The following is a 27,846-nucleotide window of genomic DNA, read 5'->3' on the forward strand; positions in this document are numbered from 1 at the left end:
TTCATTCTTGCAAGCGACTGTATGCAATAATTGAACCTAAAACTGTGCAATGCTTTGTGGAAAACTTCAACTTAGGATACCTGTTTAACCAGCTGTTTCCTCTTCTCCTCTCCCTGCTCATCTCTGGCCTGCAGGTCTCGGTCAAACTGGGCCTTCATGGCCTGCATGTTGACCTCCAGACGCAGTTTGGCGTCCTCCGTGGCCTGCAGCTCATCCTCCAGCTCCTCCAGCTGAACTCTCATCTCCTCCAGCTGCTGCTCCATGGCACGCTTTGACCTCTCCAGCTCATGAACCTGCAGACAAGGAGGTTACACATTCAGTGTGACAGTGAAGAGGGTCAATGCTGCCAATGATTACAACAATCTTCTCTCATTTTAACTGCTAAGAGAAATAATGCAATCTTTATTGCTTTGATAAACAAATGAAATGTTGACACTTTTAGCTAAACCAATGTCTGACCTAATCCAGACTCAGTTCTCTCATCCCAGCCCTTTTTTCTTACACTCTTGCCAACATCATCCTTGGACGAGACCAAGCCTTCCATCTCCGCTTTGAGCAGCTTATTGGCCCGGTCCAACTCGTTTTTAAGGTCTGACATGGTCTCCAACTCGCGGGCCAGTGTCAGTGCTCGCGTTTCCTTCTCCCTGGCCTCAGCCTCGGCCTTGTCACGCTCCTCTGCGTACTTAGTAGAAATTGTTTTCTCTTCGGCCAGCATCTAGGGAAATCAAGAGACCAGGAGAGGCAGTTAGGGGTCTACATCACACAAAAAAATGTTTAAGACCAAATGCCGCTTAATTAAGGGGACTTTTTGTGGTGAAATGAACAGTGCATCGAAGATTGTTTGAGGAAATCATCTTTGTTCATTCTAATATCATCTTTGTTCTGTGCACAAAATAAACTGTTGACATGATACCTGGTCAAACTTCTTTTGCTTCTTCTCCAGGTTGGAGACAGTCTGCCTCAGGTTATCCTGGTCCCTGATGAGGTCATCCAGCTCCTGCTGTAAACGGATTTTTGTCTTGTCCAGTTTGTCATAGGCTGCAGTCTTCTCCTCCAGCTGCTGCATCACACTGTCAAATTCCCTCTGGATTCGCTTGCGCCCCTCCTCTGCCCCCTCCAGGGACGAGGCCTCCTGTTCCAGCTTCTTTTTTATGTCTGCCAGCTGAAGACCGAAGAAAAGAGAGGGGAATAGGTGAGAATTGAATGTGTGCAAGTTGGGGGACATTGTGGACTCATAATGAATGAGTCAAGGCTATGGTAGTCCTTTTTCTCTATTACTGATCTAACGTCCCTTTTTAAAAGGCAACTCTCTTGAATGATAAAGATCTGAGAATACAGCACAATTTCAGTGCACAGATAGAGCCTGACACCGTGCACCAACCTGGGTCTGCAGAGTGGTGAGCTGCTTCTCTACGTTCTTCTTGTTCTCTTCCTCTTCCTCCAGCATCTCCCGCATGTTGTGCTGCTCATCCTCCAGCTGCCTCAGGCGGCTGGAGAGGGCGAGCTTCTGACGGGTCTCCTCTTGGAGCAATGCCTGGAGGTAAGAAAAGGAAAAGAAAAAAAACGTCAGAAAAACATGCTATAAACTTCTTTTTTGCTCAGATTTTATTCCATGTATTTTGTTTTTTTGCCTATATTTGTTAACATATTTGGACATTTGCACTATGAAAACTCATGCTGAAGTAGCTCGACAGGTCCTATTTGCAATGTCACCATTAATGTGCAGAAACACTCACTGGATTACATTTAACAGTTAAGAAAGTGTTCAAGTGTGATCATTATCAGGAACGTTATAACACTGACACTGGGGATAATGATAACCTTGAAAAGTGTGAGTCAAACTGCATCTACAAACGTGAATCACTTCTGTGTTCTGTGTTTGACTGAGAAAAAGGTGTGATGTTCGATGCATGGGAGCTGTGTGGCAAATACCGTGTTGCTCGTACGCCTATATAGGGCGAAACAATTTTCAAAACAATTAATCAATCAAGTACTTGTTTCAGCTTTATTTGAGTTTAGAAGACAGACAAGGGTGCATTAGACAAACATGTATGCATTTGTGTTTGTACCTGTGCATCCTGCAAATGAGACTCTGTAGAAGAAAGGTCTTTGCTGAATTTGATGTTCTTGCCCTCTGCTTTACTCAGGAGGCTGTTCACATTGTCTAGCTCCGACTAGATAGAAAGAAAATGAATAATGGACACAATCAATCAAACAAACCAATCAGCCACTCCGCCAGACATATCACCACAAACTGTCTTCCTTTCAACCACCAACTCCTTTACTTCCCGTTCACTCAGTCCCCCACCCTATAAATCACTGACCATACTGTACCTGCATCTTGACTATCTTGTCAGCCACCTCCTGCCGATGTCGTTCACTTTCTGCATATTTGACCTGCAGTTCTTGAACCTGGGCTTCGGCCTTCTTGCGACGGTGTTCAGAGTCCCCTTTGCCTTGTGTCAGAGTCTTCATCTCTATCTGCAACTCGTTCAGCTCGCTCTCCAGGGCCTGCTTGGTTTTCTCCACCGACACCTTGTTCTGCAGGAGCAGCACACATGACGCATGTTACTGGTGTTCTTCAAATGCTTGTTAAGCATTGAGCATTTTTCTCTTCCTACCACCCTGTTCATTACCCTCTTGGCCTGTTCCAGCTGTTCGTTGAGCTCTTCGAATGCCTGGTTGTGTTTTTGTCTCATGTCAGCCATCTGCTGCTCGTGGATCTTGGCCTCTTCGTCCAGACTCTTCTTCAGTTGGGTGACCTCCGTCTCACGCTTGGACCTTGAGAGACAGAATGAGGAAGTAAATTAACAAACGAGACATGACAAGAACAAAAGAGAAATGTATACTGTCTTTGCAAATCGTGTTCTCAGAGCCTTCCACATAAACACTTTAACCTGTCCATCTAACACTTTTTCCACACAACCCCCCCCCACAAAACACACTTCTGGCAGCAAGACTACATAAGTTTGACTGTTACCTCAGCTCCTGCTGTGCTGCGGTGGAATCCAAAGTGTCCTCCAGCTCGGTCTTGAGGGCCTCCAGCTCCTCTCCCAGGTCCCTGCGGTGTTTCTCAGCCTTGGCACGTGCCTGCCTCTCCAGCTCTAGATCCTCCTGCAGCTCCGAGATCTGAGCCTCCAGCTCCCTGATCGTCTTCTGGGCCGCGTTCTTGGCTGCAGCCTCCTCCTCGATCCTGAAGGTGAAATAAAAAGGGATGAGATCAACATACAGGTACTCGGTTTGTTCTCACTTCAAATAACCTTCACACCGAGTGCATCTAAAGCTAAAACTGATCCTTTTAGGTAGACTATGACAATAGGTCAGCAATCACAATCTTTTTTGTTGTTTTTAAAATATTTTTTATTTTTTTAAACCTGGCCAATGCAGCGTGGAGTTCCTCCTCCTTCTTAGCCAGCTGAGCTCGGAGCTCAGCGATCTGAGCCTGGAGGTCTGCAATCTGGTCATTGAGTTCAGATGAGTCTCCCTCAAGTTTACGACGGTTCTTCTCCAACTCTTGACGCACTTTCTCCTCTTTTCTTAGACGATCTGTGTACGAGAAGGCCGAGAAACCCAAATTCGTTACTTACCTTGTAATTATTTGCAAAAGGTAAAAGGATTTAAAAATCTGGACACAGAGCTGCACATCAATTAAAATTTGCTTTCTTGATTTAATATTGTTTTTGGCGTGACACATCGGATTTCCATCTCTGTCTCTCACACCACCCAAACAAAAAAAAAAGAAGCAACAAAGCCACTCCTTGATGAAAAATACACAGTAGTTAGCTGTATGTAGGTGACCTGCATCCATGCCCCCCCCACGATAATGTTCAGAAACATCCCTATTTCTGAACATCATCAGTAAGCCTGGGAGTGCGAATCTTCTGTCAAAAATTAGCAAACAATGTCAAATTAAGAGCACTTATTTAAATCGTATGCACAAATTAGGTTTTTTCCCCCCCTCCTTCTCCATGACACCTTCCTGGCTCAGTAAAAAGGAATTGTGATGGTAAGGTTAAAAAGGACAACATTAATTATGAAACAACAAATACTTGCCCTCCAAATCTGTGATCATGGCTTCATGTTTATTCTTGAGTTTCTGCAGGCTCTTGGACTTCTCTTCCTCCTCAGCCAAGTTGGTGGTGAACTCGGAGATCCTCTCCTCAAACTGTTTCTTCTCCTGAGGTTAAAAAAAAGAAAGAAAATTAATGGTTAACCTAGATGTAATGGTTTTGTTTTATTTATGCTGCATTTGTCCTTCATACATTGCATGGTGACTGGAATATTGGTTGTATAATGATCAGTACTGAAATCCACTTGGCTAAGTTAACACACAGTTGTAGGAGACCTTGTTGAGCTTGCTGTTCTGGTCTTCTAGCACCATGACGTCCTCCTCTAGCTTCTTCAGCTTGGCGTCCGTCGTGACCTTTTCCATCTGGAGCTTCTGTCTGGCTGCTTCCTCCTCGTCCAGCTGCTGCTCCAGGTCCTAGATGAACAAAAAAAACAAAACAAAATTTTTTTTTGCTATGTTCTCTCTAATAAATTGGGGAACGTACATACATACATACGTACGTATGTGTCTTTGAAATATCCCATGAACCGTTCATCCGATCTACTTCACACTTAGTTTCCTGGGTACCCAATGCACTTGGGGTTTGGAATTTGGAACAGTTTGGACAGTACTGGATATAAATAAAATGTGAATTAAACTAAACGACCGAAAAATAAAGGTTGAGGAAAAAATGGTGAGAAAGATGCTGCCTCTTCACAATAAAAGCCCAACTTAAATTCACTCAGAGCATTTCGCTAAGAGGAGTTGCTGTGAGCTGGAAATTCACCACTTCTAAGCACACAACAGAACATAACTTTGTATCAGAGCTGATGGGCAAAGAGAGCAGTCTTCCTCATGCAGACTCACCCTGGGTCCGGTTGTTTAAGTGTGGCGTTAACTTAGGCTATAACACTAATAACATTATTATCGGCAAAATACCCCGCGAATCAAATCCATACTTCAATGTCAAGCCACTTAGCCTGTTTGGAAATGAACACCTCTGCTTAAGTGTTAAATTCGTTAACAATAATAATGACAAGACAGCACCGCCGTCATTAAACGCTGACTGTCTAGTGTCTACATACAATATTGTTGACGAAAAAGAAGACAGTAAAATGTTGTTAAACTAAAACTCTTTATTTGCATTGCCTTCCACCTTATCTCCCCCCTTCTCTCTCAAGCAACACAATCACACTCCCGTCTTTATTAGTTTGTTTCTGTAGGCTACTCTGTTCAGTTCTGGCGGTTAATTAACGCGTTTTTTTTGGGGCTCTCATAACGGGCCAGATTGGGTGGCCAGGAGTCCATGAGGCAAATGTCTGGGATTACTCCACATTTTAATTGAGATATTTTGTTAATAAAATCTGAATCTGCAATGTTCTCTGTCAGGTGAATGTAGTACAATTTTCCTCTGGATACAGACTAAGTCAGTAGCAGGATATACAGTGTGGTTGCATATTAATTGCTTTGGGGTCCTTTGGAACAAGTTCATTTTGGGGTAGGCCTACAATGGTTCTAGAGAAAGCTACAAGCAGCAATGCCACAGGCCAAGCTATCGGCCCGTTCCAAACGGGCACATTTTGAACGGGCACTGTACTAGTGCATTTAAAAACAAAAAAAGTTTTTCCTCATGTTACATTCTGTATCCCGCAGGACTTAACTGACCGTGATGTTCTGCTGCATCTTTTTTTTCTCTGTATGCATCTGAGTGACCCTCTCTTCTTCCTCCTCCAGGCGAGATTCCAGGTCATGCAAGATCTCCTCCAGCTCCTGCTTCTTGGTGGCCAGACGGGATCTCATCTCCTCAGCCTCGGCACACAGCTCCGTCTCTGCCTGGAGCTGCTCTTGAAGAGCCAACTTCTCAGCGTTCAGCTACAGTGGGGAGTCAAAGTAAGACTGGATAATAACATCTCCGAGCTGCATCATTCAGAAGTAAGACTACTTACGACCTAATGCAGATCTACAAATTAATTAACCCACTTCAGATTTTTTTTAGCTTAATCTTACTCCAGTGTTATTTTGGAGACTTTACCTGTTGCTGCTTGGACTCAAATTCTTTGAGCTGCTCTTCAGCCAGCTGTTGCCTCTCCTTCACCTTGACCAGCTCCTCTTCTCTGGCCAGCATGTCCTCCTCCTGCCGAGTCACTTGCAGCAGAGGCTTTACCTGAAATAAAAATTGACCCTAACTTATTAAAACAGATAGTGATATTTGGACTTTCTTGGGGTGGATGAAATGGCACTCTCATGAGAAACCGTGAAGACTGAGCAAAAATCCTTCAGTCAAATTAATTTATTTTGCATTTTCTTATTTACCATTAGAGCAGCTACAGTACAATAAAAAGTTGAGCGTTCCACAGACAGTCGATAGTTGTCAATATTTCTCAAATGACATCAAGGTAGGTAGTCAAAAAGACTTGAATGGAGAAGCGAAAATGAGAACTTGCAACTCTAATTGAACATGTCTCCAATAGTTTCCTTATTTATGTGCTTATTAAAAAAGGACCTCTCTTTAGTTCTTATAAAATATTGAAGATTAGTATTATTGTATTTTGCAGGAAGCACCATTTAGCTGCCACCCAAGTAATCCATGGTTTGATTGACAGCACAGAAATCACTGCTCAGCTTTATCCCAGATTCATAATATTCCAAGAATAATTTATGAAATAAAAAAAAATAAAAAGTCTGCGGAGCAAGTGATATAGAACAGGACTATCAGCATGTTTAAATACGTATACAAGTAAAAACAGGGTGCCATGTATTAATATGGCTACCATTATTTATATATTTTATTTTTAATAGTTATAATAGTAACCATGGAAACAGCATGGTTTAACTACTGCTTTCCTGTTATTGGGTTGTCTAAACCTTTTAGTGACACAATGATAAAAAGCAACTTCATTGCCTCCAACCTTGGTGAAAAGCCTCCACCACTGCCAGTTCTTGAGTTTGAGGTAAGCAACACAGTTCCTCTGGATTACTTTCATGGCGGTCAGCTGCTGCTGTCTCTTAGTAAAGGCTCTGAAGTAAAAACAAAAACAACGTAAATAACATATTTGCCATTTTGTCTAGACGTGTGCATGTTAGGTTACATTTATTCATATGCAGAAAAAGTAAAAATATTTGTTAATATAGGTTAATCCTAATCTTACTTGCGGGCCACATATCCTCTGCACCAGGCCTGGAAGCTGATGATCACATCAGTTATCTTTATGTCTCTCTCCTCCTCCAGGTGGGCCAGGACACCAGCTCTAAAGAACACTTTACTTTGACCGATGCGGAACAGGTTTGAGTCCAGCTCCAGAGCTTTGATCTGACATGAAGAAGACATGAACACATGAAGTCCTAAAGCTTGATATGCAGAACAATGAGCATTTTTTTCTTCTTGATGAACTGCTTACTTCTAAAACTGATTAATTATTCTTACCATGAGCACGCAGGCTTGCTTGCCATCCATAAAGCCCTTTGGGATGGCATTTGGAGTCAGGATTTCATACCTGACAGACAGACAAGAATTAAATTACTCAAGTTTACATTTGTTTTTGGAATTAAAATGTGCCATTTCTTTTGTGTAATGACTTGCTTTAGTAGTTGTACAACACTTAAAGCACGTTGGTCAACCGTTTTTAAACGTGCTTTATAAATAAATTTAGATTGGATTATAGGCACATTCACTGTTGAGGATGTAAGTCTTATGTGTTTACATTATCTCTTTCATGGTCCAATTTGTTTTTCAAAAACGTCTGTAGGTTTCCAAATAGCCATTATTTGGATAAACTGATACCATATTGAGAATCTAAACGGTTACTTTCTTGCCTGGAAAATTATTTAACTAAAAAAAAAGCTTTTTCGCAAGGATAATAAAGCTGGCAACATGAAGCAAAGTAATCGCACTTCTGCTCTAAAACAGAAGTAAGATTACAAAACGATGCAACATGGACATGCTCCAGTTCAGGCAAAGAATAAGGTCATGTTTGGTCTAAAAATGCTCTGGTGGGAGGATGATTACTTTAGAGGGGAGAACATATGTAGGGGGAGGGGAGGGGAATTATGTTGCGGAATTAGTCTTAGTATTATACTTTCTAAAATTAAGGGACATATTGAAAAAAAAGAATGAAGTTCATAAGTTTGCTATTTGTCACCTCTGTCTGAACTCCTGGAAGACGATGCGGTTGGGAAAGCCCTGTCTGCAGATGCGAATCCCCTCTAGGACTCCATTACACCTCAGCTGGTCCAGAACCAGATGAGGCTCCAGTTTACCAGCCTGAAGAAGAAACAAATACATAAAGCACCATTGTGTGTTTCTTTCTTTTTTACCATAATTTATCATCAACTCAAAATCTAGCAATTGTCTATAAATGTTTTATTGTGGAGTTTTTTCATATCTGAATCAAGCATCAAAAGATAGAGGGTGTCATACGTTATATGATATTAGGCCGTATAAATACAACTTGTCTAATCTCCTGTCTAATACACCATGTGTCAGATTTGTCTTTTACTGGTGGATCCCCACGTTAAGTAAAGCAGAACACTTTTATTCCCCAGCATTCAAAGTTCATTAATCTCTCGTTCTTTTCTTCTTTGTTATAGTTGAAGTTGGGTCTTATACAGGCACCAGCATGCCAGTGCACATTAGTAGTTCATTATATTTAAATGTGCCAGGATTGCGTCCTTTGTTCTGTACCTTCTTCTCGTGGTTGGGGATGATGCAGCGGACAAAGTTCGGGTTGGTGTTCCTGAGTGTGGTCATGAGGTTACCCAGCTGCTCCTTGTACAGCTGGCCCACAGTGCGGAACATACCTTTACGGGTTTTGAACGCACCGTGCATGGAGTCCGCCATTCCTGCCACCTTATCCAAGCCGACAATATGGTCCACTGTGAGGACACAGAGAAAGTGGAAAGCAATTTTATCAGTGTGTTTTATAACACGGAAATGTATCATTATTTGTCATAATGAAACGTGTTTGTCACATCTTTTACATGTGGATAACGAATAACTATCAGCTCCTTTGACAAAACACCAGAAGGAGCTAACCGCATGTGCCATTGTGTGACTCTTCCACTATTGCTTCACTTCAGTGTGTGTGTGTGTGTATATATATATATATTTATATTTTATTTCAGTTAGCCTAATAGCTGGTTTGATTTGCATTGAGAGATGATTTTATGGAAAGTACCCCATGCCAATCTCTAGGTATGGTGAAGGGGATGTGATGATGTGGGGCTATTTTAATTCCAAAGGCCAAGGGAACTTTATCAGGATGCATAGTATCCTGGATCCATGAAATAACTGGCCTTTAAAAATAAAAATCTGCCTGCCTCTATGGGAATTTAACATAGGGGTGTACTATTAATTATTATTTTGAGGAAAAACATTTATTTACGCTACATTATTCATTCACAAATTTGGTGTCCTTAAAGATTGGATTTTTCCTCTTATTAATTAAGGCATTAAGATCAATTTCCAAAAGATGATTTTTTTTTTTATTCCTCTTTTTAGTCAACTTTAGCATGGGTGTCCTAATTTTTTCACATGACTGTATGTATGTCACACACACAAGTTTTGCCTGAAATGTTTGTCATTTTTTTAAACTGGTGCATTTCTAATACCTTTTGTACCAACAGTAACTTACAGCAGTAAACATTATGAGATTTTGGATCAATTCAGTTACACCACTTACTGTCTCTCCACAAGTCAGCAGTAAATTTGTCTGTTGACTGGTTGAACAAAGTGGCCACACACTCATTCAGAGGATCCATGTTCTTCATCAGCCACTCGTCTGCTTTGTAGTCCACCTGCAACAGAGGACAGCCACATTTGTAATGAAGAACTGCAGTTGAGGTCACACCCAAACCATTGTTACTTTAAAAAGGAGCTGTACTCAATATTCAGAAAAAAGTGGTGATCTCGGATTAACTCCACGCGGCTCTTACAGACCGTTCCAAATCGCCAAATAGCGACACTTTGTCACGGCCCTCTGCGTCTGATACCAGCACACAAGACACTGACATGCACATGGGCCGGACTGGCTTTCAAAACAAAGAACAGAGAAGCTCAGATTGCAACAGAGCACACCGAGATTGGGACTTCATTCTCTGCTCAGGACACCATTACTCCACTATATCTTTACATAGCAAATAGTTGTTTGCTGCTATATCAATGTACAGCCCATTGAAGTTAATGATACTCAATGCCCCATTTTATTCTGAAGCACAGTGCAAGTATTTATGAGATTTATAAACAGTGTAATTAGCAAAGAAGTTCCTCTTCAAGCCAAACTTTGTGTAATCAGAATTGAGCCAGAGGACTAGTTGTTACTTTGCAGCCATCTAGAGGTGGAAAGCAACGAAGTACATTTACTCAAGTAAAATTTTCTGCTACTTTTTACTTCTACTTCACTACATTTAAGGAAGAAAATATACTTTTTACTCGTTGTATACATTTATGACAGATGTAAATTATTAGTTAAACTAACTCTTTGATTCTTCAAATAAAAGTATATCAGTTAAGAAAATATGATTTCTTATATATCAAACTAACAGTATACAAAGCAGCTAATATTTGTCCCCCCTCCACCAACTACAACTTTGAAATACTACCTTCATGTTAATGCATCAATAATAATCCACTATAATAATACAGAGGCCATTCTGCATGAGTGATGTGACTTTAACTACACTTTGCTGATACTATTACTGTATTAAAAAAAAAAGTGACAAATCCAACAAAACAAACAAAGTATTCATCAATGACCTTTCCAGCATAGTGCATAATGCAGAAATCAGCGTTGTCCTTGAGTTTCTTGGGTCTCTGGTACTTGGGGTGTGTTCCCTGCTCCTGATGCACTTTCTCCACAAAGCTCTTGTCTGTGGCTTTAGGGAACCAGCACTCCTCATCCAGCAGAGCCAGGATGCCTGGAGGGCCGGCCTGTGAAGAACAGCGGGGGGAAAAACACAAACACAGATGATTAAATTAGCTTTTGAACTGCAGACTGACCTATGTGCAGTTGACATGTCTCGCTTGTGTTACACACCTGTTCTGCAGACAATACAGCCATTGACTTCTGCAGAAGTCTTGTAAACGACCCTTCATCTCAAGTGTTACTTCAGGCTAAGACAAGTACTGTGAGTTGTTATTTGTAGGAGGAATAGTAACTAGGAGACGTCTTACAGGTTTTTCAATGAGGTCGATGCAGGGCTGCAGGTCAAGGCCGAAGTCTATGAAGCTCCACTCGATGCCCTCCCTCTGGTACTCCTCCTGCTCCAGGATGAACATGGTGTGGTTGAAGAGCTGCTGCAGCTTCTCATTGGTGTAGTTGATACACAGCTGCTCAAATGAGTTCAACTGTAAGAGAGAATTAAAGAAACAATTAAATTGAAGAAAATGTAATCTGCAACTTTATTCAGAAACCCTTGATGCCTGGAGAGCAATGGGGCTGCAGACATCAAGTTTTACCTGCTGTATATTTCCGGGCTTCTCCAGAGTCTAACAGTCCAGTGACACTGTTAAATACCCTACCAACACAGTACATATTTTGCATAATTGGACCTCCTCTTTAGGTGCAGTCCCACTGGATGTTGCTGCCCCTTTATTTCTATGAGGAATTGGGTAATATGTATTCACCTCTGGTTGTGAATTAAACCTGCATCTTTTAATCAGATTGAACTTTGTCAGCAATACAGGAGTCATGCTATAGAGTGGTGTCAAACACACAGAGTGGCTGAGCCAATAGAGCCCCATCAGTGCGTCCTGTGTGATCACAGAACTAGAGGTACGATGAATAACTATCAATCTGTCAAGCTCCAACACCTCACCTCAAAGATCTCAAATCCAGCGATATCAAGGATGCCAATGAAGGAGGCTCCCTGTCTCTTGGTCTTGTCCAGGGCCTTATTGATCCTCATGACCAGCCAGCGGAACATCCTCTCATAAGAGGCTTTAGCCAGAGCCTCAACAGCAAACTCAGCCTGTTCCTGGGTCTGTGCCTTCTGGACATAGTCCCTGCCAACCTGCAAAAAGAAATAGTCCACTGTCATCCTGCGATACTAAAATTATCAATACACAAGAAGCTGGCTAATTGAAAAACAACAGGTGACACACAATGAGGTCCACATTTTCTATTATTGATGTCAATGAAACAAATAATGTTTTGACTGGTATGCAGACCTTGATTCTGGGGGACAGGATGGCTCGTATAAAGTCGGTCACATTAATGCTCAGCAGGTGACACGCTTTCTGGGCAGCTGGGGGTGAAACATGGGGGTCAGATTGGAGGATGTAAAAGTTGGATTAATTGGAAAGGTTTAAACAAATGGCAGTGAAACAAATAGCATGCACAGAGGAAATTATGATGATGATGATGATGATGATGATGATGATGATGATGAGTCTGTGTAAATGTGTGTACCAGTGTCGTCGGGCATGGAGGCCTGGTCAGAGTGACGCTCCTTCTTGAAGGTCATGTTCCCTAACTGCAGCACTGCCGACATCACCTTCAACAGACCTGCCAAACAGACAGAATAAGTCACTCTGTGCTGCAGTCAGAGGAAATAATCACATGAAGAATAATAAGTGCCATCTAACCATATGTTTGATAATCTCACTATTAAAAAAAACTCCCCTGGAAACTCTATTATAATAGAATTTAAAAAACTCTTCAAATGTTGTGTCACCTGTGTGTGTGCATGTATCGTCCTCCACGAGATAAACAAAACGGAGGACCAACTCTTAGTAATACAGGTCTAAAACTCCACAGGGAACTTTTAATCGATAATGAAAATAATCCTTTTAAAACCTATAAACAAGTTAAAAAAACAAGATGATATGTACCAATTCTTTCATCTTCTGGGATGCTCATGATCTGAAAGGCATCCATGGTCTCAGTAAACATGTCTGTGTCCTGCTGGCCAGGTATCGTCACTTTTCCATTGGACAGGAAACGGTACTTGCTGTAATCCTCCAGACACAACTCGGCTAGATGGTGAAAAAGAGGAGAGAAATTACCATTTTAATAGACTTGTTCAGCTGAGAGGGATCTGGCAGTACGTTTTCATTGTGCTGCTAAACTCTTTGGCTTATATGCATACGACAGCACTATTGTATTGCACAAATAACTAAACTGAGAAATGGGAAGCTCAGTTTCCAATATTGGTGGACTTCCTGTGTAGGTGAGTGCTTAACAAATGTCTTGGCTCTTGAACTGCAAGTCCACACATTTACTTTGCTACTCTGCAACTTTCATTCACGTAGCTCAATTTGATGCATTTACGCTGTAATAAAATTGTCTTACAGCGCAGCTTGTCCCCTGCTCCTGTCAGCATGTAGTAGAAGATGTGGAAGCTCCTCTCATCTTTTGCTTGTCGGATGGCTCGAGACTTCTCCAGCAGATCTGGTAACATTTCAGTCAAGGACAAACAAATGCAAACGCAGCGGGAAAACAGCATCTTTAAAATGTACAAAAGCAAAGCTGGTCAAAACCACAGGCTATTTTTGTGGTACTTTGTAATGTGCTGGTAATATGCACTAAAGTAGAATTAAACTGAAAGGAACCTAATGTTGCTCTTGCAGCTGCATTTTTACCCAACCTTGTGGCCTAGTCTTAAAGTTAATTTTTAGGCCTTTATTTGAAAGGACAGCTTAGACTTTAAAGGGGAGAGAGAGGGAATGACATGCTGAAAAGGGTCGCAGGTTGGAATTGAACCCGCGGCCACTGCGGCGAGGACCTAGCCTCTGTACATGGGGCGCATGCTCTACCAGGTGACCTACCCAGGCATCCCAGAATGCCATTTTTATAGTTTTTATTAATGCCTTTGCCCGGGTCTAATTTTTCCCGCAAAGTCAAAATAATTTACAGCATGCAGACCGGCTCCACAGTAACACATTCTGAAGGGTCATAGATTTCAGTGTAACACCAGAAAAGCCTGTGTTCTAGTGAGTATCCAGCCAGGTAAAAGGTAGCAGGAGATGTCTTTATACAGGCCTAATGTATTTTAAATTTAAATTTAGAAGTTGGCTGATACTGGGGCAGGACCATCACAGAAAAAAGGAAATTAAACAACTAAAAGCTAAAAGGGAGAGTGACAGACATCCATCAGTCTTTCAACAGACGGAGACAATTACGTTATTGTAAAGGATTCAAAACCGACCCTGAATTGGCCCCCTTTCTCCTAGACAGGTATATAATGTCTATTTCAGTCATAAAATTTGCTACAATAAACTCTTGCTAATGCTCGTGACACAGTTACAGTGACACCCGGTTTAGCTCACGATACATCCAAAGCAGGCCAAGTTACCATATGCAACACTTGAAATGCAACAGAGAACGGTAACTTATTCTCTCATTTGAAATTAATGCTTTTCTATCCAAGCAAAACATCGCAACTATATGACCTACCGGAAACGCTAACCAGTAATACAGTAGGTAGTACATGCTTTCCTCCCGTGGACATTACATTACGGCACGCGCTAGAAAAGATGTTTACAACAGCAGGTGTGGTAAAAACACTACCGCTTTTGTCCAACGGGGCTAGAATCAACACAAACTGAAAGTTCCTCATAGCCACTTTAAACAAATTTGCTGAGTCAAATTATGAAACTAATTACAGCATGGACATTTTGACTGGTTTCTGTCACCCTTGGAAAAATGGGGTTGGGTAAGCTTATTTTTGCCTTGGAGCCACCTAGCAAGTTAATCCCTTTACAGAACAATTTAGTAATAAAGCATATTTCTAAAAAAGGATGCAAGTTTCAATGTTGGCTCCAACGATGTATCCATTGACGTCAAAGTTGATCCTGATGAATTTTCCCTACAAGAGAAAACAAATCAAACCATTTTCATATGTAGCACTAAACACTGTAATGTTTAAGTTTGAATGTGATACATTTAAAAACTTCCTCCTGAAAACCTGTTTTCTAAGTGGGCAGCACGAGTTGTTAAACTCATAATATCTAATGAAGTTTATCACACCTTTATTTTGATTGGTGCTTAGACATTAATGTTATGTTACATGAATGTTAAGGAAAAAAAGTAAGCTTTCAGGTGCATCAAGTCGGTCTTACGAATCTTGAGGAGTTGTCGTTCTTGACGGTCTTTGCGTTGCCAAAGGCCTCCAGGATGGGGTTTGCTTGCAGCAGCTGTTTCTCTAGTTCCCCCTGACAAAGAGAAGACACAGTTTCAGAAACTACAGACTTCAATAACACTGTATCATGACTCTAAGCTGCACATTAGTCAGGCGAACACAGCTTTAAATCATGCATTTTTCTTAAAGCGCTGCAGAACTTTCATTGGCTAATACAAACATAAGATCTGTGCAACAAAAACACAATTATTCCAAAGGTTTACCTCAGGGGATGTTATCATTGCCCAATCAACCACACACACAAGCCAATACTGAATCATGCACATTCCAACACACATACCAGCAAGCTCACTCAAGCACAAAACCCCTGTAAGACCATCCCTGTCCATGCAGGCACAAACAAGAGAACACAGGAAGCACACAGGCTGGTTAGCCAAGATCGCCCAAGGAAATGCAGGAGTGCACCTTAACACCCCCAAACATATTCATTACTACTACATAACAATGACAAAATCAGGAATGACCAGATTGAGGAAAAATAGCTGCTGGGTGAAGTAGATTACCAATACGGCATTTAAACTACAGGCACACACCGAGGCATATTTTAGCATTTGAGACAAACCTCAGATAATGTTACTGCTCAACTGGTCTTCTGTGTCACAAGCGAAATAATCGTTGAGCAATCATGTCTCTTGATCCTTTAAACCCATACCAGACTCTTGTTTTTAAATTGTTGTTTTTTTTTTGTTTTTTTTTGCTTTTTAAAAGAAAATCTAAAATGTATCTAAAACATATGAGGGATAAATCTTTGTAACATTGTAGTTTTTTTGCTCATTTTTTCTTATATTTAAAAAAGGTAGTTTGACATTTTGGGAAATCCACTTCTTTGCTTTTGTGCCAAGAGTATGATGAGAGGATTGATAATACTTTTATATTTGTATGGTCAATTTGAAGCTAGCACCAGTCGCCAGAAGCTGCTTGGTTTAAAGACAGGGGGAAACAGCTAGCCTTTGTCTAGTCTTTGGTCAATGGTAACTACCTCCACCTTCCAGCTCCTCTAAAGCTCACAAATTAACAAGTTATATGTTGTTTGTTTGTCTTTAACCATGTATTGTCAGGTTCATTTTGTTATTTTAGCCAGGCTAGCTGTTTCCTCTCCAGGAACCATCACCTTATCATGGTGGAGAGGTTTGTGCATGAACCTGAGGGCTACCTTGACTGGAAGAAGCCCGGGGCCCCCGTCTTGAGCCAGGCCCAGACGGAGGGGCTCGTCAGCGAGCGCCTGGTGGCTGGGTTTGCCGTGGAGCCCAAACATCAAGTTGTGATTTAAGGTGCTAGCCGTTTCCAGGCTTTCTGTTGAGCTAAGCTAACCAGCTGCAGATGGCCAGTCATATTTAACAAACATGAACAAAAATGATCTTCTCGTCCAACTCTCGTTAAGAAAATGAGTAAACATATTTCTTAAAATGTCAAACTATTCCTAAAAAGCCATAGACCTTAATTATTTGAATGCATTCCTTCAAAACCCAGACAAAGACAATAAAACATTTCCCAAGAGTAGAGTGCATGTGCATAAACAGACACCATGCATGGAGTCAGAGAGATTAACTCACATGTGACAAAGCTGCAATTCCCTGTAAGAGGTGAAAAAGGAGTGAGTTCAACACATTTGATACCAACTTCAGCACACAAACTAGATAACTGCAGAGGAAACCTGGTGTCACCTGATGAATCATGAAGTGATTTATCAAACATTTCCTGTAAAAACTTGTGAAATGACCGCCATATAAAGAATACAAGTACACACACACTGCAAGTAAAAAGGTGAGGCCAGCACGTCGAGGCCTGAAAGAGGAATGTGCAATAGTTGCCACATCGTTCAGGTAGACTACATTATAGAGATGGACTAATCAGGGGAAGAACTATCCATTTATACATCATGGAGAAGAACACAGAGGCAGTAACGATTATGGAACATTAGAGCAGATATCTTCAACAGGGAGTCCGGGGCCTCTAGAGGGCCCTCAAAGTTACTGAATTGGCCTACCATGAATCCAACATATTATTAGCAAATGTAAATCTGCCTATTTGATAATAGGCTTACTGGCCCCTAAGTAAGGTAGTCACTAAGGCCATCCACAGTTATTTCAAAGGATTCACTGTGCCACATGTATGTTTAACATCAAAACATGATTTATGAAATCATGCCAACAATTATTATTTTAATAGCTTAGTATTGTATGCAAAGAAAGGTATGTATAAAAAAGGTGTTAGGCTGCCTTACAGGTTACTGTAGGCCCAGATTAATTGTATACAATTATGTAGTAGGGGTTCCATCAAGGAAATAAAAAGTTTAAAGTTTTTACTGACCTGGTCTTTCTTGGACTTGAAAGAGGATGCAACATGGGCAAGATACTGAATGACTTTCTTGGTATTTTCTGTTTTCCCTGCTCCTGATTCCCCACTGCAGAGAAAGACGCAGTACATGGAAATATTTAGACACCATATGTACTAATTAGGGGGTTAGTATACTGAACGTCATGATCCTAAGGCATTAAAAGCAACACATCACACAACAATTAAAAAGGTGGAGTCTGTGATTCTAATGCAATACATGTTTTTTGTCAAAATTAAGGGAACATCTCTTCATGGTCCACTAGCTGTCCGTTGTGTAGCGCTGAAAAATTATCTGGTGTTCATTAACAGCCCTAGCTCTTTAAATGGGGAAACAAAATGGCTCTGACCGAGCCACACATCGCAATTCTGTTCGTGGTCATGCAGAGGACAGGGTCATTGTGTTTTTGTGTTGCAAAAACACACAACTACTTTCGGGCACTCCAGTGCTGCGTGCGACCCAGCAGCTTGCCCATCCATCGCTTTCTTTTTTACTTTCTTATCGTTTATTGAGTGTCTATTGAGGAGGTTAATGTTTATCCGTGAATGAAAGCACCAGTGACCCAGAGATGCGGCTTCTAAGGACTTTCGATCAACTGTTCGCAATATTTATTGTGATAACGCTACTGCTGGAATTCTCCACCTGCCACGGTTGGGAGTACGGAGTACTTGGAAAGTTATTTCACAGCCGAGAGTTTCTGATCTCCCCTACGAACATTGTCTGCCGGTATTATACCAGATATTCAGGGCGGAGCTGTGCCGATTGCATGCATGGAGCAAACATCGGAGGGATGCAGAGGGAGAAGAGGAGGCCTGCATTGGAGACTTAAAAATCTCAAGCTCGACAACCGCCATAGGCTACCCCCACTCCCCACAATCCTGCTGTCAAACGTTCAGTCATTGAGACACAAAACAGATGAGCTGGAAGCTAGGATCAGGTGCAAACCCGGAATAAAAGACACTTTTTCTTCTCGCCTTTTTCGGAAACATGGCTGAGGGAGTCAGACCGACAAGGACTTAATCATAAGTGGGTTTGGAAGCCCAATTCACCTGGACCGAGACCCAAATACAACTGGGATAAGTCGGGAGGAGTGTGCCTCTACGTAAATAAAAAAGGTACTGTAATACTGTCGTAGTGAGAGATAGAATATGCACTTCGGACATCGAACTGTTGACTGTGTCTCTCCGGCCGTTTCTATTGACCTCGAGAATTCCAACAGCTGTTTTATACGCATGTGTATATACAATGCTTCAATCGCAGCGCAGTGATCGCTGACGTCACTAATAGACTGGATTCCATTTGCCCAGAGGCTCCCAAGTTTTTTTATGGGAGATTTTAATCACTGCATCTTAGACAAGACCCTAAGATCATATGAACAGTATATAACTTGCTCTACAATGCAGAGGAATACCACCTTAGATCTCTGCTATGGCTCAATAAATGGGGCCTATAGATCCATGCCCATGCCGCCCCTGGTGCCTCCTACCACAATAGTATATATCTGATGCCTGTGTACAAGCCCGCTTTCAGACGCCTTGAGCGTGAGGAGAAAACCATAAAACTCTGGACAGAAGACAGTATTTCCTGCATCCTTGCTTTTTATATTATACACTGACAACTGCAGGTCTTCTTGGGAGAACTGCTACTCGTGAAGTTTTCAGATGACTTAGCCCCGTTGTCCCTTCTCCAGGGCAACCAATCTGATCATAACAGTGCCCTTAGGGAATTTGTCAGATGGTGTCTGGGACGACAGCTTCTTGATTTAAATGCGTCTAAAACTAAATAATTAATTATAGACTTTAGAAGGCACAGTGATGAACCAAAACTGGTGTAATACACAATGAAAATGTTCAAATAGTCCAAACATATAAGTACTTAGGCACAGTGTTTGACTCACAACTGAAATTCAGTGAGAACACGGATAGCATTATTAAGCGAGCAAACCAAAGAATATACCTACTGAGGAAGCTTAACTCTTTAAAAGAATTCTATACATATTTTATCAAGCCTTCATTGAGAGCCTATTAACATTTTCTTTCTTATGTTGGTTTAATGGACTATTCATGAAAGACAAAAAAGAGGTTGAGCGACATTGTAAGGTATGCTCAAAAATCACTGGTACCCAGTTAAAAGATCACTGTTCTCTCTGGGAAACACGAGTGGTCCAGAAAGCAGACAGAATATTGTGCCAACCAGATCATGTACTCAGTAATGGATTTGTTATCATGCAGTCAGGTTGGCGGTACTATGTGCCAATACGGAAAACTAACCGCTATGCCAACTCATTCATTCCCTCTGCTATAAGACTGTTAAATGAACAACATACAAGACTGTTAAATGAAAACACATAACTATAACAAAACTGGTTCTTGCACTCCGCTGCTCTGTTCTGTCACTGGCAGGTGAATGTGAAAATGTGTGTGTGTGTGTGGGGTGTGTGGGTGTGGGTGTGGGTGTGTGGGTGGGTGTGGGTGGGTGTAATGATTGGGTCATGTGTAAATGTGTGGATGTTAGAGGAGAGAGAGAAGCATCTGTATACAGGGGGATGTATGACTGCTGCAGTACTATTTATTGTTTATTTGAAATTATTTTATTATAACATTACATTATATACATTGCGTGCTAATGCACTTTTAAAGTTTAACCCTTAATGGATGGGTTGGCTGTAAAACTGAATTGCCCCCTTAGGGACTAATAAAAGTTATCTGAATTAATGTATATAGAGAAAGGCAGCGGGAGCGAGAGGGACAGTAAATCTGACTGATGGGAGGGGTGTATTTGTTCAGGTGTTGAGTTCAAATATCAACAATCTTTCTCCAGAATCACAGATTCCACCTTTAAGACAAGGTTTCCAATAAATGGAAGAGTTTGACCTCTTTTCACATATAACTATAAAAAAAAAGAAAAATGCTTCTACGGAGAATCAAGAATGAACCCAATTTTTTAGTTTGTTCACAAAACAATAACTTCTACAGTTCCTGGCAAATGTAAACTACTGATTAAGATCATATGATATGTTCAAAAGCTTGCGGACTGCAACTAAATAAAGCTTGAAGTGAGACCGTTGTTAAATTTTGCTCAATTACAATTTAATTTTGACTTAAGTCTATACAGTCTTGAGAAGAACAATCAATTCAAGCTTGATCCTACAACCAACAGATACCATCTGTATGAATCTGTGCAAAAGAAAGACTGATTACTGAAGAAAAGACTGTACACTGTTCTAAACCAAGTTATTATGAAGATACTAAGAGGACAGAGTAACCTACGTGCAGAGGATGGACTGGTCCTCACGATCTGAGAGGAAGAGAAAGAGGAAAAATCTTAAAATCGGGGGGGGGGAGTCGACATAACATACACAAGCAGCTGAAGTGAAGCTCAGCAATAACACAGCATGCGATTGATTGTTCAACTCCGTAGCTTTAATGTCGGGCTGAAACGACTGGTTGGTTAATCAATTGATGAATCAATTCTCTGGATCCAGCTGCTCAAATGTGAAGATTTGTTTACATCATTGTGAATTAAATATCATTTTTTTCCTGATGGTGAAACAAAACAAATGCAATTTAAAGTCACTTTGGGCTTTAGGGAAAATTGTGATTAATTATTATCCTAGATAGAGCCTAAATTATGTACATTTATTTGGTGTCCATGTGTGATGCACATATCAGTGGCAAAAAATACTTCTCATTTCTGTACTGTATATATCCTGTAGCAAAAACTGTTTTCCTTAACAAACATAACTGTAGTACCCTGCATCATGCTCCTGTAGGCCGTGTCTGTGATAGCGTAGATGTGAGGGGGCATCTCATGTCTCTTCTTGCCCTTGTACATGTTCACTATGTCCTCAGAGTAGATGGGCAAGTTTTTGTACGGGTTGACCACCACACAGAAGAGACCAGAGTACGTCTGGGTAAGATAGAGGATGGTTACTGTCAGAGAGGAGTGTCAGGAGTGCACACAAAAGAAATAAAAAAACATTTGCCATGAAGACAGATCTGTAACATGAGATTGTATCGAAATGTGTATCCAGCCAAACTCACATAGATGAGTCCAGAGTAGTATCTCTCTTTGAGGTTGTGCAGCACGGAGGCCTCGTTCAGGCAGGTGAGCTCCGCCATGTCCTCCACCTTGCTGAACTTAGGTGGGTTCATCTTTTGAATGTCATCCTTGTTTATCTTCACCTGAGATTTCAAGAGACAAGACACCTGTCAGAAGGGTGCCCTGAACAACAACAGATAGCAGAAACCTATTACAAGCACATTTTAACATCAATAATCAAATGGAAATGCTGGTTGGTTGCTTGTAAAAGGACGGTGTTCAACAACTTAAAAAAAAAAAAAAAAAACAACAGACAAACAAATTACTCAAAAGAGAATGTTTTCACTTTCACCTTCTTGCCAGAGTCCGTCAACTCCACCACACACTCGTCTCCCTGCTCCTCCTTGACGGAGCCAGCCTCGAAGCCCAGCTTCTCCGAGGGGACCCACACCAGCTTCTTGGTGGACCAGTCGGCCTGGGCCAGAGGGTTGCACGCCCCACTGCGGTCCCCATACAGGAACTTGTCTGCGTCCGTCATGTTAGCTTTAGGACAGAGCAAGAGAACATTTTAAACCAAAATGAAGCCATTTTGAGGAGTCTGACCTTTGAAAGAGACCTAGCATCAAAACATGTCCAATAATTTATTTTTTACTGTGAACATTATTGGTTTACTGAAGAGAAGCTTCACTGTGTGAACTAAATATTTTGGTGTGAAGGAGAGGAACATTTTTCACTGTAGGCCATCAATATATGCCACGCTCATTTCGGATTTAGATTTTCTACCATTTTGCATTCTTTGTACAACAGTTTTTTCACCGACAAATTAAATGTATTCTTCATCAAAAGGTTCAATTTATGAATCCATAAAATAATGGAATATTAGAATAATGATGACTGAATGACAGGGCTCCCATCCCACCAAACACTAATCACCAAAACACAGAACACAAACAAACATCCATAAAACCAAAGATAAAAACACAAAATAAGACTCTTTTGTCCTGAAATTGAATTTCCTCTCCAAATTTGGCAACATATTTAGATGAACCAGAAAAAAAGATATTCACTAGTTTGATATTCTATATCATTTTGAACTAACGGTTTACCAATATTGTTGTAGTGGTCGACAAGCCTCGACATAAACTGCCTTAAGTTTTGAATTATAAACTTCAAAATGGTGCAAAAGCATCATGAAGAATTCCAATGGAAGAAACCCCTTTCATTCTTAAGAATCAGGAATAAGGTATTCTTTGAAAACCAATGACACAAACAGCAAATTATCATTACGGTATTACTGTGTACTTTGATGCAGATCAACATTAAACATGGGGTGTGTCCATGGGGTGAGGCCAGTCCTCCCTCTTTCCTCGTTTCTCTAAATGCCCCAAAACATATTCACACAAAAAAATTTTTTGTCTTTTGAACAATTAAAAACAGTAGCTTACGTCGAGCTCTTTATAGTGCTGGTGTTGTACTGGCCTCCATTGAATTGAGAACAGTTTGCCCACCCTCCAATTACATGCAGAAGGGAGACACAAAACTATAAACATTATTTAATGTAACATTCAACTATGTACAACACGAGACGTAAAGTGCACTTTGCATTCGCTGCTCGCATGAGTGTGGGATTATAAGCCTATGTTGAGTTTGTAGAATGACTTTAAACTTTGATATGCGAATTAAACTTCTCACATAAATATTTAGAACCGATATGAACTCCTCAAGGCGATAAAATATACTGCTGTCAGAAGGTAACAGGAGGTATAGCACAGGTTTGGTCACATTATCATAACAACAGTCATTTCATGTTGTTTCACTGTATTATTATTATTATTATTATTATTATTATTATTATTATTATTATAATAACCTCTTTACCGATGACCTAAAGCTAAATGTGCACTAAAGTGCTTCAAAACAGACATGTACAGATAATGGTAAAACCTACAGTAGCAATATGTCACTTATCAGTGAAAAAAAATCCCATAAAGTTATACATGGGTCATTTCAGTCCTTGCCAGTGTTTTCATTAATTGAGGCTCAAAACAGTCAGACAAAACAATTAGCCGCTTTTCACCTGAGCTCTACAGTAGGACTCTTGCTTTCTACATTTCCACTTGTCCATCCTTCAGTCCCTGTCTGACTCACATTCTTTCCTCACCAGCTCATTACACAGCATTCCACAGATTCCCGAATCCTTTTCCCACTCCTCATTACCCCCAACCCTCTCTTTAGACCTGCAATTTCCGCCATAGGTGATAAATGTGCAGTGATTACATATTCGGCTTCAGGACATTGAGACTCTAAGCATTTAAAGCCTTTAGCAGTGTAAGGTCGGTGGAGGGGATACTTTGCAGTCAGAGAGGCAGAGAAGAATGTCGGGAGCAAGTCTGGGCAGAGACAGACATTGCCATTATTTCCCAACCACACCCTGGAGTAGAATCACAAAAAATGAAAAAAAACCAAAAAAAAAACAGATAAGATCCATCACCTTCAATCTGCTTTCACTACCCCTTGAGATGCAAATTCTCATTTTCAAGAAGGTCCTACAAATGATTGTTTAATCAAATACATTCACAGAAAAATGCAAAAAAAAACAAAAGCAAAAAAAAAAAAATATATATATATATTCCAAATCAATGGGAGCCTTACAGAAAAGTTTTTTTTAATATATATTTTTATATATTAAAAGTGTTTCTCTTCTCAAACAATAGGCTACATTAATTATACAAATACTCGCATAAATGTTTTCAATAGGAATGTTTTTACAGGAGCAGCTGCCTCCTCTCAGGTAGAGGACAGATGATTAAAAAAACAGCTGAGTATGTGTGTGTGTGTGTGTGTGTGTGTGTGTAGAGAGGGATAAAGACAGTGTGTTGTGTGTGTTTATAGAGTGAGGGATAAAGCGATCAGTGCACAAGGTGTCATCCGTATCTCTTTTAAGTTCATTATGTGCTCAGACTCTAACATCAGTGGGGGAGGAGGAAGAGGAACACAGTCACATTTCTTATCATACAGCACTAAAATCAAAACTGCAGCACAGGTCAGAGAAAACTAAGAGCATCACGTATTTACAGTAAGTACACAAGGTCCTGAATGCATCAGCCATTCTCAGACTGAAACCACAAAAGCATTAAAACACAAAGCCCACACAAAACTTGTGACATTCACATGTATGGCTTCACTGTTAAAGCCATCCATGGGCTAACTTCCTCAGGAAGTTGCACACACTCAGCCTCTGCACATTTCAAAACGAACTGCTTCAATCTTCACGCCCACTTTTCTGTATCAATTCTTGTCTTTAGATTCAGAGTACCCAACACATGCCTAACCTCAGGATGACGAATTAAGTCTTAGTGTCTGACTGGAAGGGTTTTCCCACAAGACTATTTAACCATGTCTGGAAACAGAATCACCTTGTTAACCTTACAACTCCTATTGTCTGCATGGACCCGTTTAATCTGCATCTCCTGTGTTCTTTGCACGCTTCTCTCATCATCGCCACGCCCCTGCTCTCTCCTGTTCTTGGCTGCCAGTCAATCCCTGCTTTATCCAGGCTTCCATGGCTCTTACCTCAGAGAGAGCCAGGCCCGGCCATCTGCAGCCAGGCTGCTGGTACGAGGCCGGTGGGGTGAGGGACTCATAAGATATCAACAATGTTGAGGCACCGACGTAAGGGATTAATCAAAGTATGAGTACAGTGAATGAGAAGATGCATTTAAATGGACAGGGGTAGATACCTGTTAAGTATGCAAGCTGAAGACATCAAAAAAGTGGAGAAAGGTCTGCATTTTCAGCGCAACAAGAGGTCTGCATTTGACTTTATGTATAAAAGGTGATGAGAGCAGAATTAAGAGGGCTGAGAGGGTTCCAGATGTGGCAAAGCTGTTTCTTTTTCAAGCAGTTTATTTTTCAAGCTGAACCACTACATTTTGATCTGCAAACTATTTCTACAAGTCATGAGTATAATTATGCCCCAGCTGAAACAGTCTTATCTTGTCAGACACACTTCATCATCCCCACAAAGCCAAGTCCTCTTGTGACTGCTTGTCAATTTTGTTGTATATTTTGTACACCCACTGGTTTGTGGAATGCCATTTTAAGTTTGCATTCAGGGTGTCGGCATCTTGGTATTTTGGAGCCAGAAGTGAGCATCTTTAGACAAGAAGGCGGAGCTAAGGGGGGAGCTTGCCGCAGGTAAGCCAGTGTCATCAGAGGTGGTTTAGGACCAGGGACGTCCTGCGATATTTTTTTTTCCTACTATGGCCACACCAAGACCCACCCTTCAATAGCATTCACACACTACTATTGGCCAGGCGTCCATGCTTACGCAACCGGCTATCCTAACGTTAACCACTCAAAGTCAATGCCGAACCCCAAACAATCGAGCTGCTATTGAAGGGCGGGTCTTGGCGTGGCCATAGTAGAAAAAAAAAATGTTTACTGAGGTAATAAAATCAAGTGAGAAGTACAGTCATTTCCTTATGCAATGGGACTTCTTTTTGCAACCAGTGGAGTCGCCCTCTGCTGGAAATTAGATAGAATGCAGTTTTATAAAAGGCACTTCCGCATTGCCTCCACTTGACAGACCTGAAGTTTCTGCTTGGTAGACAAGCAGCAGCAGCAGCAGCAGCAGCAGCGTGTGTGCAGTTTGTTTTATGAAAAAAAAAAAAAAAGATCATCTCATGTTTACCTGAACAAAACAAAAGTACACCGCAGGATCCAAACGGTAAATATAACAGACATAAGCTAAAGTCCAAACAGTAAACACCTTTATGCTATTTGTGTCACAGTGCATATTATTATTATTATTACCTGGTAAATAAAGAAAACATGCAATCAGTCTTTACATGTCAAATTCAAAGTAGTGTGTCCATACAGGTATACTAAACTATGAATTTAACTTTTAATTTACAATTAAAGAGTTTATCAAACAAGCTATCTTTATATACATTTATGTAGGAAATATAAGTGGTTGAGGTCTGTAGGCTACATATGGTTATACTGGGAGTCTTTAGTCTTGTGAGCATCACAAGGAGAAGTGACTTCGTGAGCTGTAAATGAATGTCACAACAGTCTTGACTCAGCAAAAGTCCCATAGAAAGGTTTAGCACACTAACGCACAACTTATAATACAAATAAATCAATATTCAAAGACAAGCCGCTGAAGATTGAGCATGCGCGGGTTTAAAAGACTCCTCTGTGTCGCCTGATGAGTTCACCTGGGCATCTTGAGTAAAACAAATACATTCCTACTTGTCTTTCTTAAACTAAAAGTCTTTTTTTCTTCATTACCCTTTAAAATGTCAAGTTAATAACAATTCCCATCTGCTGAAGACACAGTTAATACCACCCAGCTCTATATAAAAACGACAACACACCTGGTTTTCAGCTGCAGGCACTGTAGGTGAGCTCAGTTCGTCTGTTTGTGTCCTTGTTTCGACGATACTTTCTTCAAAAGAAGCCACTCAGTGAAAAAGCCTCTTCTGTATTCAGCCGCGTCTCACCTCTCTGTCATGCGGTCCAGCTGCTCAGGCGTGTCTCTGCGTATGGAACCTGCGAGGACGGACGGTCTTCACCTTTAATCCGCCCAGTTTTATTTTTCGCAGGTAAATTAAAACGCCCCGCCCACCTCCCTCCCTCCCCGCGGTACATGCTGCGTTCAAGAGCTCACCAGCAAACGTGGAGGTATGAGTAGTGCCTGCAAAGTACCTCTGAATCAAAAAGTAGACCCTTAATAAAAAGGCATTCTTTTCTTGGCTCTAGTTTGAAAATCAAACGGCACAAGAAGAAGATGATTTTGATATCATGTATCATCCAGGAAACAGTCTCAACACTTTGTTAGATGTGTCATGCTTATATATATATTATATTATATAATATAATGAATAATAAAATAACAATTACATATGTATCAATAACAATAAAATAGCAAATAGCTGTGGCACCATTTTGAATACACATATACACTTAAAAATGTTTCATATTCGTATTTTTACTTTCAGATATATCTGGAAACCTAGTGTACACTTTTTTTCAAATAAAAATATGCACCTTGATCCCACCATCACAAAGCAATCAATATATAGACACAAACACATTCATCACTCGGGTGATTGTGATTGTGCATGATTGAAAGTCAATCTACTCTCAAGTTGGTCCAATCAGAGCAGAGCTGAACAACACTGTCTGATACTACCAGACAGTAATGGTGATATGACAATGCCTTAGTCTGATACTTTGACCGAGCGTTTTGGATGTGAGTAGCCTACACCCTGTTTGTCTA

The 27,846-nt window shown here is 40.8% G+C and overlaps 1 protein-coding gene across 1 annotated transcript in view; it reads right to left on the minus strand.

Moving 5' to 3' along the window:
* LOC144536641 (myosin-9-like) overlaps nucleotides 1–27,144 on the minus strand; it is a 31,708-nt gene extending 4,564 nt beyond the window's left edge. The window contains exons 1-35 of the mRNA XM_078279888.1: nucleotides 26,942–27,144; nucleotides 21,913–22,103; nucleotides 21,563–21,703; nucleotides 21,272–21,428; nucleotides 20,789–20,816; nucleotides 17,495–17,588; nucleotides 16,738–16,758; nucleotides 15,105–15,197; nucleotides 14,791–14,851; nucleotides 13,336–13,437; nucleotides 12,876–13,019; nucleotides 12,454–12,549; nucleotides 12,213–12,289; nucleotides 11,861–12,055; nucleotides 11,217–11,390; nucleotides 10,800–10,973; nucleotides 9,727–9,841; nucleotides 8,730–8,920; nucleotides 8,188–8,309; nucleotides 7,473–7,542; nucleotides 7,198–7,358; nucleotides 6,958–7,066; nucleotides 6,081–6,212; nucleotides 5,714–5,920; nucleotides 4,346–4,483; nucleotides 4,054–4,177; nucleotides 3,375–3,546; nucleotides 2,981–3,193; nucleotides 2,637–2,781; nucleotides 2,335–2,541; nucleotides 2,070–2,174; nucleotides 1,382–1,534; nucleotides 914–1,162; nucleotides 503–715; nucleotides 81–293 (exon numbers count right to left, since the gene is read on the minus strand). Coding sequence (XP_078136014.1) covers nucleotides 81–293; nucleotides 503–715; nucleotides 914–1,162; nucleotides 1,382–1,534; nucleotides 2,070–2,174; nucleotides 2,335–2,541; nucleotides 2,637–2,781; nucleotides 2,981–3,193; nucleotides 3,375–3,546; nucleotides 4,054–4,177; nucleotides 4,346–4,483; nucleotides 5,714–5,920; nucleotides 6,081–6,212; nucleotides 6,958–7,066; nucleotides 7,198–7,358; nucleotides 7,473–7,542; nucleotides 8,188–8,309; nucleotides 8,730–8,920; nucleotides 9,727–9,841; nucleotides 10,800–10,973; nucleotides 11,217–11,390; nucleotides 11,861–12,055; nucleotides 12,213–12,289; nucleotides 12,454–12,549; nucleotides 12,876–13,019; nucleotides 13,336–13,437; nucleotides 14,791–14,851; nucleotides 15,105–15,197; nucleotides 16,738–16,758; nucleotides 17,495–17,588; nucleotides 20,789–20,816; nucleotides 21,272–21,428; nucleotides 21,563–21,703; nucleotides 21,913–22,098 — 4,782 coding nt within the window. The 5' untranslated portion in view covers nucleotides 22,099–22,103; nucleotides 26,942–27,144. The remainder of the gene's footprint in view (nucleotides 1–80; nucleotides 294–502; nucleotides 716–913; nucleotides 1,163–1,381; nucleotides 1,535–2,069; nucleotides 2,175–2,334; nucleotides 2,542–2,636; nucleotides 2,782–2,980; nucleotides 3,194–3,374; nucleotides 3,547–4,053; nucleotides 4,178–4,345; nucleotides 4,484–5,713; nucleotides 5,921–6,080; nucleotides 6,213–6,957; nucleotides 7,067–7,197; nucleotides 7,359–7,472; nucleotides 7,543–8,187; nucleotides 8,310–8,729; nucleotides 8,921–9,726; nucleotides 9,842–10,799; nucleotides 10,974–11,216; nucleotides 11,391–11,860; nucleotides 12,056–12,212; nucleotides 12,290–12,453; nucleotides 12,550–12,875; nucleotides 13,020–13,335; nucleotides 13,438–14,790; nucleotides 14,852–15,104; nucleotides 15,198–16,737; nucleotides 16,759–17,494; nucleotides 17,589–20,788; nucleotides 20,817–21,271; nucleotides 21,429–21,562; nucleotides 21,704–21,912; nucleotides 22,104–26,941) is intronic.
* Between the last annotated feature and the right edge of the window lie 702 nt (nucleotides 27,145–27,846).

This window comes from Sander vitreus, chromosome 2, assembly GCF_031162955.1.
Source record: "Sander vitreus isolate 19-12246 chromosome 2, sanVit1, whole genome shotgun sequence".
NCBI lineage: Eukaryota > Metazoa > Chordata > Actinopteri > Perciformes > Percidae > Sander > Sander vitreus.